At 43.0% G+C, this 20732-nt stretch overlaps 2 protein-coding genes across 8 annotated transcripts in view; one reads left to right on the top strand and one right to left on the bottom strand.

Moving 5' to 3' along the window:
• The window catches only part of ARVCF (ARVCF delta catenin family member), a 251817-nt gene extending 233207 nt beyond the window's left edge, over positions 1-18610 (top strand). For 6 of the 7 annotated variants that reach the window (XM_066331417.1, XM_066331418.1, XM_066331416.1 and 3 more), the window contains 8 exons: positions 574-724; positions 2071-2263; positions 3411-3522; positions 4102-4192; positions 5303-5356; positions 9929-10020; positions 11907-12020; positions 13407-18610. In XM_066331417.1, coding sequence (XP_066187514.1) covers positions 574-724; positions 2071-2263; positions 3411-3522; positions 4102-4192; positions 5303-5356; positions 9929-10020; positions 11907-12008 — 795 coding nt within the window. In that variant the 3' untranslated portion in view covers positions 12009-12020; positions 13407-18610. The remainder of the gene's footprint in view (positions 1-573; positions 725-2070; positions 2264-3410; positions 3523-4101; positions 4193-5302; positions 5357-9928; positions 10021-11906; positions 12021-13406) is intronic. The other variant, XM_066331420.1, reaches the window with a different exon arrangement.
• Positions 1-20732, bottom strand: part of TANGO2 (transport and golgi organization 2 homolog) — a 423798-nt gene that overhangs the window by 263700 nt on the left and 139366 nt on the right. The gene's annotated exons all lie outside the window — the stretch shown is intronic.

Below are 20732 nucleotides of genomic sequence, written 5' to 3'. Positions count from 1 at the left end.
AGCTCTAATCAGGCAACTCTCTCAAAGATGTGCCTGATCACTTCTAGAAGAGCTCAGCAAAGTGGGACTGATAGCAGCCTGAGGGTTAGCAGGGTGGTGTTTCACAGCTGCATTGAGTACAGCTTATTTTAAATAATACAGGCTTGTTTTAAAAACAGTCATGAAACAGAATAAAAGCATGAAATTGGAGGAGGAAGATAATAAATGCTTTAGATGCTTTACTGTTTCTTCCAAGTGGCCTCTTTTTCCTAATCCAGAGGGATGTGTTTTCTTACCAGGGTGTGTACAGAACAGGTGCTGGCAGATGATGATCCTTCCTTCTCTTCCTGCCCTCTTTCTCCAGAGGCTGGCTTAGCTGTAGATGAGCTCATACACCTTTTCTTCCTTGGTGCTTGGTGAACTTGAATGAAGGGTTTGGGCAGTGGGATAAATCAGCACTCACAACCTAACCGGTCTTTGCAGAGGAAAAAAAAAAGGGTTACAGCCCTGAAAGACATGCCAGAGGCAAGGAAAGAGCAGGTATATGAACTGACAGTGCTTGGTGTTGTTTGTTTTCCCTCATGTCCCAATCAGTGGTCCACGTACATCCGTGCGACGGTGCGGAAGGAGAGGGGGCTGCCAGTGCTCGTGGAGCTGCTCCAGTCTGACTCGGACAAGGTTGTGAGGGCTGTGTCCATTGCCCTGAGGAACCTTTCCATGGATCGTCGCAATAAGGATCTCATAGGTACCTTCTGAGCTTCTCTAAGCAGCCTGGGGTCTGGGAGACCCTTGAGAGACCTCACGTTTTCTGTCCCTGGTGCTGAGGATTGTTCTCTCTGCAGTTTCCGTCAGCACTCTCTGGGGTTGTGCTGTAGCTGCCAAGTGGGGAGCTGTCAGCTGGGAATGCACTTCCAGCCCACTCAAACAAGCTGTGGCTTGAGGGAGATCTCTAACGGGGAGTAGCATTAGGTGCAGGAGAGGAGTGTGTGAAGATGTGCAGAGAGCTGATGGGTGAAGAGGTTTCTTGTCTTTTCCTTAGCCCTGGCTGGTATGGGAGTTGTGCTTACAGTCACACATCACAGATGCTGCTCCTTAGGCCTGCCAGCTATTCCAGTTACAGTGGGAGTCTGGCCTTTGGCATGCTGAGCTAACCTGGGCAAATGCAGGGAGCTCGAAAGCTGTACCTTTGTGGATTTTGCTTCCTCTTTCCTTTCACATCCTTCTGCCTGGTGGATACTTGTGGAAGCTGGACACTGAACAAGTGTCAAGTTGGTGTTCAGCACTGCTCTAGCTCCTGTCCAAAATGGTAAATAACATTCACCTGTCCATAAGCAGGAATCTTGAAAGATTCAGCTGCAATGAGTTTTCCACTAGATGGCTTCTGTATTTAACTAAGGTATTTGTTTAAACTGTGACCTTGCCAGGACAGGAAACACTGGTGACATGTTTAGGGCCATCACTGAAGCTGATAGTGGCAAATGGCAAGGTGGGATTCTACATGAATATGTCAGGTTTTCATTTTAATAGTACAGGAGGTGTAGCCAGGCAAGTGGTACAGATGGATACCTGGGAATGATAAAGTCCAGATTCCCTGGTTTTTCTCCAGTACTATACATGGAGAAGGCTAACTGCACCCAGGAGGAAACACTCTTACCTTTCCTGGGGAAGGTTAATAAATGCATGGCTGCACACCTTGCCCCAGAAGGCCTATTACAAGGCTAAGTTGAGTAAGCCATGTGCGTGTATTGGCATGAATACGTGGCATTAGCAGCTACTGGATGCTTTTTTGCCTCAGGCTTTGCAAAATATGATAAATGTTGGCTGTAAAATTCTCAGTAAAAATGTTTTTTTTCTCCCCTCAATACCTTTCAGAATCCATGATGAAGGACTTTATCTTAGCCTTATCAGCTGTCAGTCATCTTGAAATAATGAATGATAAATACCCTGTGAAGTTACAGTCTTGTGGTTTAAAAACACAGGCATTATAAGTTTTTTTTTCAACATAGCAAACACCATTGACTTTCATCATTCAGGATGGGAAGCTGGAATGATTATTAGGGCTGCCTAATGGTATCTCTTCCCCTTATCTAGGTAGTTATGCCATGGGTGAGCTGGTAAGAAATTTGCCCAGCAGGCAGCAGAGATCTGCAAAGAACCTGGAAGAGGATACAGTGGTTGCAGTGTTGAATACCATCCATGAAATCATTACTGACAGCTCAGAAAATGCAAGGTCTCTGATCCAGACACAGGGCATTCAGAAGCTGGTAGCTATCAGCAAGTCAAGGTAAGTGACAGTTGAAAGCAAAGTGCATAAGAGCCCCTTGCAAACATGAAAATGTCACTATAAACGGCAGCTTTTGCTTCGTGAAAGTGTTGGAGCATCCCAACCTTTCAGAGGTGTAATTTCAGCAGTTAATATAAACAAGGTAAAAACAGCCAGCAACTTTAAAAGGTTTACTTGATGAAAAAGGCTAACTGATGAGTCACTTCAGTCATGTTGAGACATGCTCTCCTTGTCAGAGACATCTCAGCACCATACGTACACTTACCAGGCAGCATTTGCAGTAAAACCATGATCCTTGGTTTTAGTTTGGAAGGCCTTTTCTGTGTGTTCTGCTCCTGGAATGCCAGTGATGAACTCTGTTTCGTTCCAGTGAAATGGTTAATGATGTGCAGTAATTGTTCTGGCCAAAGGGCTGGTGGTGGTAATTTGAAGTGACAAATTTTCTTCCATTTAAGAACTGTGTTCTGACTGCAGTAGAGGAAACTTTGTTTTGTGTAGTTCAGCCCTACAATTAGACATTGTAGGTGTGTTTCCTACAGACTTCTGGGAGAATGGCTGAAGTAGTCTTGGCTTGTATTGTTACAAAACATGAGAGCCACCAAAAATCTAGGCCTGTTGTATATTATAAAAGGTATCTTGTACTGACTCAGTAAGGAATGGATAAAATTCCATTTTCCATTTAAAAACAGCTTTTTTTTTTTTTTTTTTGCTGACCGAAATTACTGTGTAAGGTATTTTAAACCATGGAGCAACTTCATTGAATTGTGAGGAATAGATGTACATTGGGGTGAAGGTTTGAAAAGTGGCTCAGAATGTATTTTGGTTTGGGTTTCTTTTTCCTGAATAAATCCAGGCAGGATGGAATCTCTCTGTCCTTTGTTAATGACAGCTACAAGACAAAAGGGTCACCGTGGCCTCCCTGCTTGTTGAGCAATACATATAAAAACACAGAAATGTGCAAAATTCATAACATTTTGATTTCTGTTTTTGTCAGCAAATACCTATAGATAAGAAGTCACTGAATGATTTCACATATCTCCCATTTACTTAGGTGTTCAAATAATAGCTGTGTAGAGTATTAGGTATTAACATACAAATAGTCAGACATTGCTTAATACTTAAACTGTAATCTTATCTTGCAAATCAGCCAGTCTCCAAGAGAAACAAAAGCTGCATCTCACATTCTTCAGATGATCTGGAGCTATAAAGAGCTACGAAATGCCCTTCAGAAGGATGGGTGGAATAAGTCACACTTTCAGGTAAAGATGTTAAATTAGTTCTGGAAACACTTGAGTGGAGATGTCCTTACTTAGGCCAGTCTTGCAGTCTGTAGATTTTCGTTTTCACTTCTGCTCTTCCAGGTGAGAGCACAGTGGTTTGTACCCTGCTCGGTCCCACCATCCTGCAGAGGTGCTGGCTGTGCTTTGCTGTGGTCTGTGGAATGTAGCTCTTTAGGTTTGGGGAGTTTGCCATCCTGTACAGCCCAATTGCCCTGATCTACTGGTGGAAGAATTAGCATGTCTTGCCTTATTTATCTCATTTGAAACATTCTGTACAGCAGCCTGGGCCAGCCACCTCTGTGTGACATGCAGCCTCCTCACCTTTTCTTCTGGAAGGGTTTTGCTCCTTTTACTGGGCAACAGTGCTGCCATTGAGAAAACAGGAAGAGAACTCCACCAAATCTACGTGAAAATAAAAAATACTCCAGTTGCATATTATCAACAGAAGGGGGGCTTAAGAGCATTCCATAATCTCTCTCCATGCTGTTGGTTCGTTTATTTTTATTGCTCAGTTTCCATGAGCAGCAATTTGGTATTTGTGTGGTTTTTGTTTTGTAGTCTGTTTCTGCAGCTCCAAAGGGCTCCAAAGGCACTGCTGGCAGGTCTGGCTACGATGACAGCACTTTGCCTCTGGTGGATAAAAGTCAAGGTGGGTTCTGCTCTTTATCACTTGTCATAGAGTGCTCTCTTGGTTTGGGAAGACAGGTATCTACCTAACCCCCAAGTGCTTTACTGGTTTTCTGGATTTGCTCTGACTGCATTACAGCACAAGGGGGTAAAAATGCATTATTCATGTGTGATTATTACCCCACAGTCTCAAAATAATCACTCCGTATTACCTGGAGATGGATAGAATTTCTTCCCTTACAAAGTGTACACTACTGATACTGTTTTCTCAACTTGAATGTAGTGTTACCAGTTAAATCTTCCTGCACCTGGGGTTGACCTTACCCCCTACTCTGTATTGGAGTCTTTCCCTTTTTTAAATAAACGTGCCCATTTTGGCACAGCCTCTTCCTCTACCATGCAGGGGTTTTTTATTGGAGATGAGTTTATTCAGGCTCCAGCTAATCCTGTCTGTGCTTTTTCATGATGCACAGTCACACCCACACCAGTGTAGACCAGCTTTGATTTCACCACGATTCCTGTCTCTCTGAGCCTGGCTCTGGTTGCTAAGAGCAGGATTTGCCTTATGCACTTTCTCTGCTTTAACTGCAGGTTACTGCAGAAACAACAGCCCCACACTGCCCTGTTTCCACCTTCCCTGTCTTTGATCAAACCTGGCACATGAAGCACACAGAGGATGATTTGGGTCAGCTTGCTGATGTGACAAGGAACTTACTTTCTTTGTGGATTAGTTTTCTGTTGACTCAGCAGGCTGCTGGATTGGCTTGTGTGCCATGAGAAGCTGCACTCTTACTTATTTTCTTCCTCTTTTTTTTCTGAAGAGACCAAAGAGAAGCTTGTTAATTGTGGTAGGTAGTCCAAAGCAGAACTGTGGTTTCTGTTGGAGGGAGAAAGTCCTGCGTAACAGTGCCAAAGCAGGAAATACATAGATTATATCTGCTCTCTGGAGAATTCAACTCAGACTTCCCTTTCTGAATAGATAACAGTTGAATAGTTCAGGATTCTTTTTTTTTACTGTAATCTCTGGATTCAGTACTTTGTGGACCTCTCTGGTTCTGTGACTAGTTCAAAACTACAAGGTTTTAAGAAAAGCAAATATACCTCAAGTTGTTCCAATGCTTCTGTTTTCTAGATAATGAGAAGTCTGGGAGTCGTGATATGATACCTATGGATGAACTTGGCCCAGGTAAATTCAGTTATAGATCAGACTCTGTCTGTTCCAATAGAGCACACTGTCACTCACAGGAAAGTTCAACTGTTTCTCCAGGAGATATTATTTCAGATGGATAAAGCTGACATTTAAAAACAGAACATTACCTCACAAAAGATTGGTCGTCATCTTTTTTTTTCTTTGTATACATGTAGAGTGTACACACCAATTTCTCCACTACTTAATGCATATATTGGAGGTACAGTGACCCAGCTTTCATTCTGCTTTGGTCCCTGAGGCAGCTGCATTCCCTGTTACAGATCTGGAAGTGTCAGAAAAAAAAAAAAAGTTGAAAATTTCCTTCAATTTACTTCTTGTGTTTAAATATGTTCTGCCTTTAGTTTTGTAGGTAAAACCAAAAATAGGTTTGTGTGTGTGATATTCATGGCTCTACTTTCCTTTTACCTGCATCTAAACAAGCCTGAGACTCTTTTCCTACAGACTGAGAAGAGTCACTGTCAGTCATGTGCTTTGAGACTGATAAGCTCTGTACTGTTAAACTTCTAGAGGGTTTTTTTCTTTACCAAGGTAGATAAAGGTGCTGTGTGGTCTCTTGAGAATTTGCTTTACCTCTTCCAGATGATGTTTTTTATTTAAATGCTCCTATATGAATGCCTCCAGATCAAACAGTTTGGTACACCGCTATTAGTGATTGTGGCTGAATAAAATAGCAAGTTAGAGCCAAGAAAAAGCCAAGAATGTTCAGAAAGTAAAATAACAGCTATATATTACCTTTTGTATTCTTGGAAAAATGAGACGCCACCTGCCATGAATGAACTGTCCGTATGTATTTTGCCTTAGGGAACACTGAAACATTTGTTCTCACAATGGAGGAAAATCTCTTCAGAGAGGATTGCCTGGCAGGAGTAGCTGTGTGCTGGCAGGTGCCATGGAATGGGCAGTGCTGATTGTTTATAGTCTCTGTAGTAATTGCTGCCTTACGCTCTCAGGAATTACTGGTGCAGCCCTGAGTACAAAACAAAATGCAAATTTACAGCACCAGACAGATTCTCTGGGCCATGCTGTTCTCCAGTCCTTTTATCACCTTTAGAAGATGAGATCTGTCAAGATTTCCTGATCCCGGTTCTTCAGTGCCTTTTACTTCCAGTATGACTATAACTTTGTCCTATTTCAGAGGTCAACTGAAAAGTGACTAACTTAATTGATCCAGTTTACTATCCTTAATTCAATGGAACCGGAATAAGAACATTTCATCTCTTTGCTTCAGGTTCTTCCAAATGCTGTGTGGTTTTTTTGTCTTACAGGCATCCTAACATGAGAAGGATGCTCTAGACTATATTTTCGGATTTTAACTTCATTGTGGACTGTTGTGTTTTGGAGTTTTTTGTTCTTTTTCCACTCCAGAATGAACTGTACCTTCCAGCCCCTGCAGTGTATATACAGGACTGATGGTTCCAGAACATCCCCACCTGTCTGCCCCTCCTCTGTGGGCTCCTCTCACCAGTGTTTAGGCTGTCCTGGTGCCTGGACCTTTCCTGTTAACCCCCATTGGCTTCAAGATCACAAAACGAAAATTACTGGTGCTGTCTCAGTTTCTTTGCAAATGCTGTGGGGGCGATCCTTCTCAACAGAGGGAATCACTTCGCTCTCAGTGGTTAGGGAGGCAGAAGTATGTTGCCCATCAGCTGTCAGTACTAGAGCAGTCAGAGCCCTGCTGTCTGGGGCAGTGGAACAGCCTGGGTGGGGTGTGGATGTGCAGGGAGATAAAGAAAAGCCGTGTTCTGGGTTCCCGTGGGATGCTCAGGTCTGTCAGGCGTTCCCAGCTCCAGGCAGGCTGGAGAGCAGCAGTGCTGTGCTCACTGTGTGCCTGAGGCCCTGCCCACAGCAGAATAGTGATCTCCAGCCTGTGCCAAGTCCTCCAGAACTCTGTGTGAGCCTCAGTTAACCTGCAGTCACTCAGGAGCACTTGGGAGGCCAAATTGTTCAGACCAGAGACAGTTCAGATGCCACTGTCCTCCATGCTCATCTTCAGGCATCACTTTTCCTTTCTCCTCCTCCTCTCTGATGGGGCTAGAGGTTAGATCTTTTTTAAGTTGAGAGCCGTGTGAGGGCAGAGATGGACTGACACTGACTGGCATGTATTTGGTCCTGTAATTTGTGATGACATTAAAATGTGCTGTAGAGTGAGTGGGAGATAGAGAAGCAATAGAGACCATAACAAGCAGGAAGCTGAGAGAGAAGGAAACAAGCCAAGGATGGGACATTCCTCTCTTGACCAGTGTAACTTTTGTCTGTACAAGGGATTGTATTAAGTCAAAATGATGTACTTACACTTGGAGAAGCAAGATGTGTGTAGATCTTATGCCACAGAGCAATTAATTAATTAATTTTGATAGCTTCTTCAAATTAATCTGAACCATGGGAGAAGCAGTATTTCTAACTAACTTGCAAAGCCATGGTTCTGGGGGCAGTGAGGTATTACTTCTCTGATGCAGCCTCTTCCAAGAAATTTCTCATTTCATTTGATCAAATCATAAACTTCCTATCTCTCCTGCTGCTTATCTTGACAGAGGCATAGCACAGTGTGTGGATTTTGGACACGTGACCTGCCCGTGCAGGGCCTGCAGGATGAAATGCAAAATGTATTGGAATTTAGATACAAAGAGCAAAGTTCTTGAGTGTTCTTTGTTGTCAAATTACTGTCGGTACAAAAGTGGGATTTTCCTCTTGCTGATGTGTCCTGGCTACGTATGGGGGTTTTAATTTCTTTGTAGTATCAAAGATCTGATTTGGTTTTTTCTTTTTTTATTATAAAAATAATAAGTATTTTTTTATATTTATTATTACTAATAGAAAATTAGTCTACTAATGATCTTGCTCCCTGGGAAATAGCACAGCTGCCATCCTTCACTTAGTGGCTGTTGCTCTCTGGAGGTAGTTTAAAGATTCCCATTGTGTCTTGGCAGTTCCTTTTAGAAGTGTTTGTGGATCACCCATGGTGGCACTAAAAAAGTGCCAAGTGATCCATTATGTCCTTGTGAGTACAGTTACCATGAGATTGTAAAAAGCTACCACCCAGTTGCTCTAAGTTTGATTTTCTGTTTTTCCATCACTTAATATATACTTTTGTGAAGTGTTTTGTCCTAAATGAATGATGAATCTGTAGATAAGAACACAGCCTGCTAGCAGTGTTCATGCCTGTCATTTGAGAGAGAATTATCAGTCGTGCATTCTCCACAAGTGCTGGCTGGGTAGCTGGGTGCAGCTGGTTTTTTTTCTTTGTTCGAAAGGAATAGTTAAGAATATCAGTCATCTTAATTGTCAAAAAGTAATCTTAAGTTAAGTGCTGTGTAGCAAATAATGCTTTATGGTCTGTGAACTACATGTATAATTCCAGAATTCTTCAGTTAATTTTGGTCAGCATGGTTTAAGCATCTCTTATTGCCTCTGATGTCAAAAATGCATCCTGCCTCAGGGGCTTGTCTGCAGGTCTGTGTGCACTTGGGTTTGAGGCACACAGAGCACGGCAACTCTTCTCAGTCTGACCTGGCTCTGTGTGCAGTTGTCATACGGGCAAACAGTGCCACGAGAGGCCCATGAACACATCACTCACTTTTCCTTAATAGGCTATTACAGGCCAGTAATAAACAGAGAGTGGGGCATTTTGATAGTTTATGTAAACTTTTTTATAGTCTTGTAAAAATGCAGTTTGTCAGGACAAGAAAATATTAATGATTCCTCAGTTACATAGTGGAAAACAAAAGCCTATGAGGAGGTATAAATTTGAGTGTCGTTTAGTCCAGATTACAGTGCTGTCAAAGCAGAGCAGGCAAGGATCTATTTGTCACTGATAACAAGGGAGATTTGATGCATCACAAAAATAAATTAAGTTTTACATTGTCTGACAACGTCTGAAAGCAAAGGTTCTGAAATAATTGCAGCCATTTCTTTATAAAACCCTCTCTCAGTTTTCTTCCTTGTGTTCATCACGATTTCATGCTCTTCCTTAGTTGTCAGGAGAAAAGACACCAACAGGTCCTCCTTCGTAATGAAAGACAGCCCAAGCATAGCAGGGTTTGTGTTGAGATTTCTTCCAACTCGACAAGCCCTTTTTCTCAGTGCTCTGATGGGGACTCTTCCAAATTATTGTCATGTCCTGCTAGTAGTTAGGCTCGGGAAAAGTGGGAACAGGCTGCAGAGCATTCAGAGAATGAACACAGCCAATTAATCAGGCTGCTAAGCAAGGAACACAGGATTTGGGCTGAATTTGGAGCTCATTAGCCACAGGGCATGAGATGACAACTTGCTGCTTTCCTTGGGCACACTAAAAAGTGCAGCAGGCTGGGATAAAAACAGTGCTGCTTGCTAATGAGTGCCAGCATCTGGCAGTGCTATAAAAAGAAGGCTTCTCTGTTTGTTTTTAGCTGGTAAAAATGAAATTTCAGAGCTGGAGCACGTGAGAAGCAGTCTGCCGGCGTCTTTGGCCTGTGGTGGTTCGTTTTCCTTTGCTGAAGAGTTCTGCTTGCATCAGCTCTGTTTTCTGCCGTTGTTTGTGCCTCATGCCTGACTGCTGTGTTTTCTCCTCAGATGGATATTCTACCATCGACCACCGGGACAAGGAGCGCAAGTACAAGACCAGTGATAATGCAGGAGATGCCTCCGAGAAGGAACCTTTAAAAGTGAGCCCCCTCTTACTGCCGAGTGCTAGTTAGTGCCTTGGGAAGAAGGGAATGGAGTGTTCTCAGCCAGAAACACAGGGTAGTCACTCATCAGGGGGCTATAAAGGACCTTTTTTTATTTCACATTAAAAGCATTATTTTGTAATTTAGCACTTGGCTAACTAGAAATAAAAACAAAATGTTGTTTTCCAGTGCAGGAGCAAATGCAGGTATTTGCTGTACTCTTGTAAATGGATGAGGTTGTAAAAATACAAAGTGTTTGTTCTGTCACCTTTGTCCAGGCAGCATTCCCTGGTCCTGAGCTGTGTAACTGTGCTCAGACTTTGTTCTGACAAGTCTCTTCAGATTGTCATGCTGCTTTATTGTCTTCACCATGAGAAATGGGTGTGATCCTGTGTGTCCATGTCCAGCAGTGTGGTGAATAGTACTCATTTCTGCAACACTCATTCACAGTCCTGATGGTGGACCATGGCCGTGGGCCAGGGAGATGGAGAGAGAAGAGGAGACATGCACAGTTATGTGTGTGCCTTCTAAATACAAATGTAGACTACTTTCTAATTAAACATAATTATTACTTTACAAGGCTTTTTGTATTATGGGCTGTGTGCAAATGTGACTCAGTAGGCTCTGGGTAATTTCTCTTGCACTTCTGTACTTTTTCAGAGTAAAAAGCCTGTTAATGCTGTGGCCACCAGTTCTCCCTGGCCTTAAAACAAGCTTGGGTTTTCCCCTGGGGGAGTAATTTCGAGAAGGAAAATTGGGATTCATTGAAATAAGAGTCAGTGATAAAAGACACTGTTGGTAGTCTGCAGAAGGCTGCCCTTCATAACCTTCACCACATTGCTGATAATACTGGAAAATCCAGGTGATTCATGTTGAGTAGAAACAGTTGAACTTCAGTCAGTTGAAAGGCAAACCCATCATCGAACAGGGAAATAAAAAACGGGATTTGGAGAAAAATACTTCCATAGATGGTAAACTGGGAAGTTGTCCTACTGCACCAAGCCTGCCTGTTTTAACTTGCCTGGTCAGGCATTTCCTGCTGTGTTCTGCCTTTCCTTGAAGGAACACCCTGGAGGGTGACTTCAATCTGCCTGAAAATTTTTTAAGCTGATTACTGAAGTCTTACAATGTGTTCCCCTTCTCCAGTTGGCAAGAGATGGTCCTGCTTGAGCCAGTATCAATCTAATAAACTTCCTAGTTCCTTCATCACAATTCTAGTACATTTTGCAAGGACGGCAGCAGGAATGGATGCAGTAAGTTACATAAAATGGTGATCAATAAGAGCTTGGCAAAAAATGTCTTTTTAAGGAAAATAGGATAAAGTAGGAAAATTAACAAGTACTTAGTATTTTTTCCACTCAAAATTCATTAAAGTGGTCCAATGCAACCTTCAAAATCACATCAAGCAGCCCTAACTCCAGTGGATGACTGAAGTACAACCAGAGTTCAGCAAGTGGCTGCTTTGCTGTTATGAGAAAGAGGAGAAAGCATTTCACCCCAACAGTGTGTGACCCACAGCCTGTGCTGACTCTTGATTCTGAGCACCAAGCCTGAATCCAGGCTGCTGTACACAGCAGAGGTGTGCACAGCCCTGCCCTCACCTGGGCAGAGCTGAGCACCTGCTGCTCCCTGTGCTGCCAAACAGAAACGTGGCTGTGGGTGTTGTAGCTTGTGAGCTGTGTGAAAGCTCGAGGAAGGCTGGAAATCCAGGGAAGTGTGACCTCTTGACTGTTGCAGATGCTTTTGTCAGTACTGTGCCTTTGCCGATCTTGTTTCTTTCTCTATGACTAATTTTCCCTTGTGCTACTTTAAGCTGACTTGTTTGGTGGTTTTGTTTGATTAATCCGCTCTGTTTTGCTTTAACTCCTCACCCTGTGCTGCAGAATGACACAAATAGGAAAAACATTAACAGGAGTAACAGGGCTTCGGTGAATCTGGTGGATGCCCGTGACATTAAACCCCAGCCTGTTGACTCCTGGGTCTAATTTGCATGCATGGTAGGTCCTTTTAATGGTAATTGGGGCTAGTGAATAACTTTCTCTTGTGCATGATCTGTATAGCTGCGGAATCTCTTCAAATCTAACTGCTAACTTACAGATACATCAAAGTGCCTTTGGAAGAAAAAAAGTGGTGTTTATATTATTCAGTGTATCTTTAATGAAATGCAATCAAACACCACTGTTTGATTAAAAATAACCTGTCAAATAACCAGGCAGAAAATTAATATTGTGAATGATTAGTTGTCAGCTGAAATGTGAAATATTTCTGCTGTTGGGCCATGGGAATGAATTTGAGTAGTGTGTTCCTGCTTCCAACCATTTTTCTCCCTCAATGCTCATTATAAGGATTAGCCTGAGACTTAAGAAAAAACATATCCTTGACTATTTTTGGATGTCCCCTAAGGTTCCCACGAATTACAGCAGGAAAGCTGCTGACTGTACACAAGTTACTTTGCAAGGAGAGATGATATTGGTTACACAGTAAACGGTGACCCACAACTCCCACTTTGCGTTTTCTTTTTTTTTTTCTTTTTTTTTTTTGTGTGTGTGTGTCACTAAGGAAAGGTGCCTTTTTGTTGTGTTCTAGTTGTCTGCCTTTGCCACGTGCCAAGTTCCTCGGTAAAGTCACTGGCCTTTCTTTGCTCCTGCCACTGCTAATCTGTGTCCTGCTGTCTTGCTCCAGTTACCCCAGTGATACCTTCTGGCACTCCGTCAGAGGAGGCTATGTTTGGAACAGCAGGTGGTGTGCCCCTGGCTATGACTAAAGGAAAATTCTTGTGACTGTCATGAAGGCACTGAGAAACATCCCCAACAGAGTGGGCAAGAGACTTTAAAGGCCCAAATTCCAAACCATGAACTGTCATCAACCCCCATAATTCTACATTCTCCCTTCCATTAGTGGGAGAGAAAACTCCTGTATGTTTTTGGGTGGTGGTGTTGGTTATTTTTTCCTCTCCTTCCTTTCAGTGTAGTAGAAATGCGAGGTGTTACCAGATTGTTTCTGTTCCGGGTGAGAAGCACCTGCCCAGAGGAGGCTTTCAGCATTGTGAGGTGCTGTCATGGAGCAGGCCATGGCACCACTGGCCTCTCTCGGCCGCTCAGCGCTGCGAGATCAGCCGTGGTGGCTCAGGCACAGGGCTGGCATCAAGGTGCCTCTGGTGCCTCCTGCACTCTGTTCTGAGCAGTGAAGCCCTACAGGTGGGGTCCTGACACGGAAAAATGAAGTCTGTGCTCATATTCTCCCAGATACGCCCTTCGAGGAACCCATGTATTGGCATAGGTTGGCATTTCCAGTCACCCAGTCACTGTCCTACCATGAGGTGATGGAGATCACCAAGGCCATGCTAATGACTGGTATTAATCAGTTCTGACTTTATTTTGCAGGGCTAAAGTCCAACCACATTTTTTTTAATTGAGGGGGAGAAACCAACATTGAATCGAGCCAGAGGATCTCATCAGTCACCACTGCCATTCAGCCTGGGAGGGCTGCAGGTCCCAGGAGGCCGTGGGGAGCGAACCCACCCGAGTGCCCTCGCCGAGCGGAGCACGATGCCTTACAGCGAGACACTCTGCTGCTTAACTCCCTGCCATTCCCACCAGGAACAGACACCGCCTCCCCCTCCCTCCCTCCCACTCCTGCAAGAAGAAAAGCAAGAAAAGAGAATCCAAGCTTCCATGTAGCTGGCTGCGTTCTTAGGTGACTCTTACATGTGGATGGTGCCAAGCTGGAGAAGTGCAAGTCATGAGGCAGCTTCACAGCAAGAGAGGAACTGCAGGATATTTGAAATGATACCGTAGGTGTAGCCACGAGGAGAATAGCACTTTTCTGGTTTGGGGCTCATTGTTTTGGTTTTTGTTTGGGGGGATTTCTTTTGAACTGTGACTCTTAACGTTTTTGAAGGCTTTCTGAAAAATGTGTAGGTTTTCTTTATTATTCCCACGGAAAGTGCAGGAATGTTGAGTGGGTTTATTGGATTTCAATGAAGGGAGAAAATGAAGAACAAAAACTATTAAATGCTAGTTAAATGAACTGGAGAGTGGATGACAAAATTGATGCAAGCTGTATAATCTGCTTTTAGAGTAAGCTATATCAATCACAGTGCTATATTATCATAATCTGGTGTACAATACTTCTGCCTTTTGAATTCTGTAATGTCTCTGTTTTTATTTCCACATATTGAAAAGCAGTTTATGGAAGATTTCAGTGTCCCTGGTTCAAAAATCTGTGCTGGGAAACGGAGTTGGCTGGCTTTTTATTTTCATGTTCTCAAAGATTGCAATAAGGAGCTTTTACACGTTAAATGTTATCATTGTTGCATTGATGATGATAAACTACTTTTGCCATAACTGTTAAGACATTGAAGGAAATAGGAGCTTTTTTGTAGGATGTCTTATTTTGAACACGCTATAAATTTGAGATGGGTCTGTCACTTACATTTGATGGTAAATTTTTCAGTGTTGAATCCATGTTTGCTTTGGGCTGTAGATCCTGATGAAAAATGCCACAAAGGGAACTGGTTTGGCATTTTAAATTCATTGTCATGGTTTCTGTGTTCCTTTGCTTTTTGTTTTGAGATTGCATATTTCATTTGGCGTGAAAATCACCCGTGTGCAGCAGCTTTCCTCCAGGATGCCAAGGCCTGCCTTCTGTAGGGGAATGTTTACCTCAAGAGAACATACTCTGCAAATGTGGTGTCAGAAAATGCCGGGAACTAAACGATTTCACATCACTGATTTTCTCCAGGCATTGGTCAAGGGAGGGCAGGAGATGAGAATAGGAAGCAGATGTCTCAGTTGCAGCATGAGAGGACTTTTGCTGATTTTACTCGGTTGCCACTGTTCTTTGATTGCCACATTTAGTTTTAAACAAGCTCCTAAAAGCGGTGTGACTGGAAAGCACATTTTTGAGTCTAGCAAACATCATTAACGGTTTTCAGTGCCTGCCGTTCCTTTTGTAACTAAACAGGGGAAGTATCCAACAATCTCACCTCCCCCAAAATATTACTGTAATAGTAACCATTACATTTTTTGTAAAAAAAGAAAAAATTTAAAAAACTTTAAAAAAAAGCAAGTACCAAGAGCTTTGTATCTTCTTGAGTATATTAAAAATTTGACATGAGTACATATATATAAATAAATAAAAAGTCTATATATCTATATATATATATTGTTGTGCAGAGAATAGGTTAACAAAACCATGTAAAGTAGTTTGCAGGAGAGGGAAGCATTTGTTGATTCAGGGAAAAAGACTGATGCCAGAAGCTGTCAGTGATTTGGATGATACGTGTGCTGCTTCGCACCCTCCCTTTTTGACCCTCATCTTCCACATACGTTGCAGTGTCATTCTGGATCCTGGGGAAGGTGAAGTTGCTTGGAGCAAATCTACATAGCAAAGATTGTTTTTTCACCTGCATGAGAGTCCTATTGGGCCAAAGATGCTCAGCGGATCAAGGGAAGCAAAGAGAGGCACCTGTGACTATCTCTGTCGGGGCAGTGTCTCTCTGTGTAGACATAAAGTGTGGCAATGAAACCAGATACATCGTTGACTGTATATTATATCAATGGTGCTCTTTTCATACTTGTTCTGCCAATACGCGGAGACCCTTTTAACCAAGCTACACAGAAGAGTTTTATATCACTTTTGGTTATGTACTTGGTGTATTCTTTTTGTATATGAAAGGATTTTTTTAAAAACGTTCAGTAATTAGCAATGGAACCTGCTTTGTAGCTGACTAGAACAGTGTAAGAGAAGGGCCGTGCTGTCAGACTGTCCCTGATCTACTTCAAACCATATATTTACCAAAGGAGTCTGAGAAAAAGTTCACTTAAATAAAGACCTGACTGTTGAAAGGAGTCTCTGCTAAGACTTTGTGGTTTAGTTACTGTGCAGATATTTCAAAGCCAGCGAGAAATTAACAGAGAAAACTGCAGGGAGGGGCAAGTGAAGTGACTGGGGCCACTTAGAGTCATGACTTCAAATCCTAGATATCCCATGGCTTTTAGTGGGACACTACAGAGACACTCAGAATCTGGGTTGGAGTCTATTTTGATCTCTGTTGTTAACGGGCTAAAAACACTAAGGATATTTGAGAAGCAGATTCAGACCCAGTCTGACTTCTCCCACAAGTCTTTTTGGTATCTACACTGCACCCTGAACTGTCCCTGTCAGGTCAGATGGCAGTGGCTGCCCAGGTCATTGTAGCAAACTGTTCTTTGTTTTCCTGGGGGTGTTAAGGGCAGCCAGCAGAGTTGTGAGCTGACACCATGGTTTATTGCTGCGGAAGATCAGAGGATGCTGTGTCAAGAAGTTGGATACCAAGTTGATGGGCCAAGGCTTCCCCTGGGAATCACACATCAAACCCCCACCCTTCCCATGCCTTACATTGACAACTAATTCCCAAGTATGTAGCAATAACCCATCCTCAACATCACTGTGGGGTTTTTTCTTCTCAACAAACTGTTGTTTGGATGGTGAGGAAAGAAAACAGGTTGGGGGTTGACTTGTATGTGAGACTATCACCTTGTATTATCAGCCCACCTGCTGAGGTCTCCAAAGCAGGATACTTTGAACCAGGTCTGGTGATTTAATGTCCTTTTTGTCTATGGCCAGGAGCTCACTGGTGGGATGTGTGCCCACCCCTGCCCACACCTCTCCCCTTGTTGGCACAAGTGTGACTGGCTGTCTGAGCTGTTCTGGGATGTGGGTGGATGAACCCATAATTGTTGTATTTTGGCAGCAGGGACTGTACGTAAAGAAGGGAAAGCGGCAGTGTGTGTGACTAATGCTGCAGTAGGGTTTAGAGTCTCCTGCTAAAAGGCAGGCAGTGCTTTTTAGGGCTCAGGTACATTACCTCTTCCTGTTGACTCAACTATGAAAACAGGAGGGAATCTGCCTGTCAGGGGCTGGAGTAGAAGAGATTTCTACCTGCAGAAATTGTAGTGGGAGGGATGGTTGTGGAAGCAAGTGATGGTGTTGCAAGACTCCTGCTAAAGAGGAGGAGGAAATTTGATGGCCCAGTCAGGGCTGAGATAACACAGGGGAAAGGGAGACTTCTTTCAGTATGTGATTACTGTAGAACCTTCTTGCCAGGAAGGTGGCTCGCATATCTCCCAAGCACTTCACTGAGCTGTGCAAGTTGAAAAAATACTGTGTGCCAACTCCCCTGGAGAAGCATCAAGTGAATGTGCGAGCAGTTGTGCTCCCCAGGTCCGTCAGTGTGTCTGCAGAATCCAAGGAGAGCAAAAAGGCAAGGCTGTAGGACATTTTGGTTCTGTCGTGGATTTAAGTAGCAATATAGCCATAAATGCAACTGAAGGTGTGTTGTCAGCTTGCAGTGTTCCCTAGGGAACAGCTTGGGCAGCTGTAGGTCCTGATCTTCAGTGTCTTCTGTTCTGGCATAACTGCTGCCTATCCCAGATCTGCTTCCACATGCTCAGACCTTGTGGTTCTGACTGTGCTCCTACCAGGGAAGCAAATCTGATCTCTGTTGCCAAGATGCCCCAAAAAGGACTAACCTGGGGACTAGGAAGTGACTTGCTGTCAGGGACACATGAAGAAAGCCAGGCGTGGCATGTCTGTTACAGCAGTTTCCTAAGTTGGTGCCAGCTCTGGGGAGCAGTTTCAGTAATGCTTTCTAGCAGGAAAGCCTTGTGCTAGGCAAAGCAGTTTTCACTCCTGGAGCAGCTCCATGAGTCTGAAGGTGGTGAGTTACCTTCTGTTACCTGCCTTAAGGTTGAGCATAGGCTCAGCTACCTGTGAGAGAGGTGCACATGTCAAACCCTCGAGTAAGCAAAGCTTCAGAAGCCAAATGGGCACATACAGAGTGGTTATAGACTCCTCTGCTGAGCGACTGCTGGCTCAGTGAAACCTACAGTGTGCCAATACCTTCAGCCAGCAGGTTTGTGCTCATGGGGTGGAGTTTTCAAAGGTGTTTATATAGGTGTAGTTTCTTGCAAAATTTCTTTGTTATGATGCCCCTAAAATCTGGTGTTTCCTTATCTTTGACAGAGAAATTCTCTGATTTACTGATAAAGTAACTAATTTAGTGCATTTATGGGGAAGATATTATGAGCCTTTTTTTCTGTCTTAAGTTCGACATCAGGGTAGAATGATCTGAAGTCCAAGGTGAGGAGGAAGATAGTGCAGATACTACAAGGCCTGCCAATCTGGTTCTTACTGTTCAGAAAAAAACATAACTAGACTAAGAAGCTTACTGGTAATTAGTAGCTAATGTGTTTGTAACTATCACGTGCCTTAAAATTTTCATGGTAGGAGAATTAAAAAAAAATCAACAATGTGTTTTCTGTAATACTGCTCAACATTCTCTCTGTAGTTTAGACTGGTGGGATTTTGCATTGTATTTACACTGTACTATAAACTGAAACACTTAGAATGGTTTGATTTTACAAGTATGGAGAGGAAAAAAAAAGGTGGATTATGCTTTTCATAGAACAAATGTTACCGTGACGGAATGTATTACTATTATGATAGGATCTTTCCATAATGCAGACAAGTAGAATGCTTGTTAGAAACCAGGTATGTAGGATAACAATTTGGTGTGTTTTCAATAAACCATGCCTGGAAAGAATACATGTGCCATTGGTTATCTTTTTGTTACATCAGGTATCTCAAATATTCTTTGGCTTTTGCAGCAGCAGTTTTCTGTAGCAAGGGATTACTCAACCCTAGCTCAGGTCAATGCTGTGTGTTAGCAAAAGGTCAGTGGTAATGAGGGGCAATTGAAATGTCCTATAACCAAGTAAAGCTGAACATTTTTGATTCATTGCCATATGCTGGGGTTGTAGCACGACCCTGGACTGTAGATCATGGTTGTTGTTTTTCTTTTTTAATACACAAGCATATTTCTGTGGGAAAGACATTGACACCACTGTTCAAGGGCCACCATGTCTCTGAGCACAGAACTCGCTGATAGCTTTTCCATTTGGGAAGTTACTAACCTTTCCCAAATATGTCATAAAATCCATGTAACTTCACAAAGATTGTGCATTTCTGAAATGTGCATAAGAAAAACAAATTGTAGCAATGTATGATGTTTGGTTGACGTGAAAATTTGTTATTTTGAGGATGTGCTAAACAATTTACATTTGGTAGTATGGAATGGAAGAAAAATGAAAAGTTGCCCATGTATTTAAGGTAACAGCCACTTACCAACAGATGCTCATTCTCTTGAGGACTGTCTCATCTGTGTGAGGTCAGTGACTGGCACACCTAAACACACCATATTCACCACCATGCCTTTGTGAAGCCTGACAAAACCTGATAAATCTTGACAGGATGTTCTGCAGGGTCTTAGAGAATGGAGGTCAGGTTTTCTGTGAGTGAAAAGTTGATGAATCCTTGCCAGTAACAGAGTTTGCCATATATGAATTCTTGATTGTACCATTCACAGTACTGTGAGGTTTCATTTACGTGCAAATGTTTGCAAACAGCACTTAAACAAACAGCTCACCCTCCGTCCTTATTTCAGGTGTCTTAAACGCATCCACGGGTGTTTTGTAAAATCATCTCTGTCTCTGTTCTTGGAGATGGAGGATGGAGTTTCACAAGTGCAGTGATAAGATGTGGGCTCCTGGGCTTAGCATCCTGCACCTTGGTGTCATCGTTCTTCCCCTGCAGGAGGAATCTGATTTTCCCTTTGTGTGCACTAATATGGCAATGAATAGCAGATGCTGTAGGTAAGGTACTGAGCTAAAACAATTACGTTGTTTTTACAACTGACATTTTATAGCTGTCAAAATGATTTCATTTCCAGCTTATCACAGGTTGGGCAAATGGAAGCGGTGAGTCCTGCAGGTGAAAGGTTAATCTGGTAACAATGGGCAAGAAATATCACAGCCTTCATCTGTTTCAGGTTTCGGCAGTGTCTAGGGGTAATACTCTGTCCTCAAGGGTCTCTTCCCTAGTGTCTGTCCTTGAAGGTCTCTGAAGCACAGCAGTGGCAAGATCTTGCTCTGGTACAAGCTGCTGGGGGATCTTTTGAAACAGGGAGGTCCTTTATAATGCCATTACCTGAGCTGTAGAGACAGAGGCAAAGACTGAAACTCTGGTATTCTGTTCACTGTGTGTGTGTGCTGAGCAACCATAGCTGTTACTTGTAAGGTACCTTATAACTGATTCCTGATCGATTGCTCAGCCAAGTAAGGACACATCACTTCCCTGCGGGTGTCACCTTGGGTGGGAGAGTTGGGACCTCAGTGGTCTCTCTCTTCTTGTTGCACTTGTAGGGGTTTCTTTGTCTTCTTCACTGCATGTAGTGTTTGACTCATTGCTCAGAATTCTCCAGTGAGCTGCTTTAGACTTCCTCATGCCAGTGAGAGGCAGTGTCTCCTGTAGAAACATGTGATGCCTGCTCCATACTCAGACAAGTGAATTGTGATGGAAGGATTGCTTCCATGGGTGCTGCAAAAGGCAGTAGCACTAGGTTTGACTTCCTCTTAAATCCTCCTGCTTTCTTGTACACAAATTGGTTCAGTATTTTGAAAGACAGTATCATGTCCCTTTGATGTAACAAAGAGGCTTTGGCAGAAACCAGACCTCACTCTCATGTACTGCCTGAATCACAAAGACAACCTAGACAGTAACTGTCATCTGGAGGATAGATGTAAATTACCAGTATTCAGTGAGATGATCCATTTCTGACATGAGCTGTGAGCGTTTGCAGAGAGCTGTGTGTTGTTTTAGGGGAGTTC

Source organism: Sylvia atricapilla, chromosome 17, assembly GCF_009819655.1.
Source record: "Sylvia atricapilla isolate bSylAtr1 chromosome 17, bSylAtr1.pri, whole genome shotgun sequence".
NCBI lineage: Eukaryota > Metazoa > Chordata > Aves > Passeriformes > Sylviidae > Sylvia > Sylvia atricapilla.
Note: the sequence above shows the minus strand (reverse complement) of the source record. Positions and strands in the feature narration are given on the sequence as shown.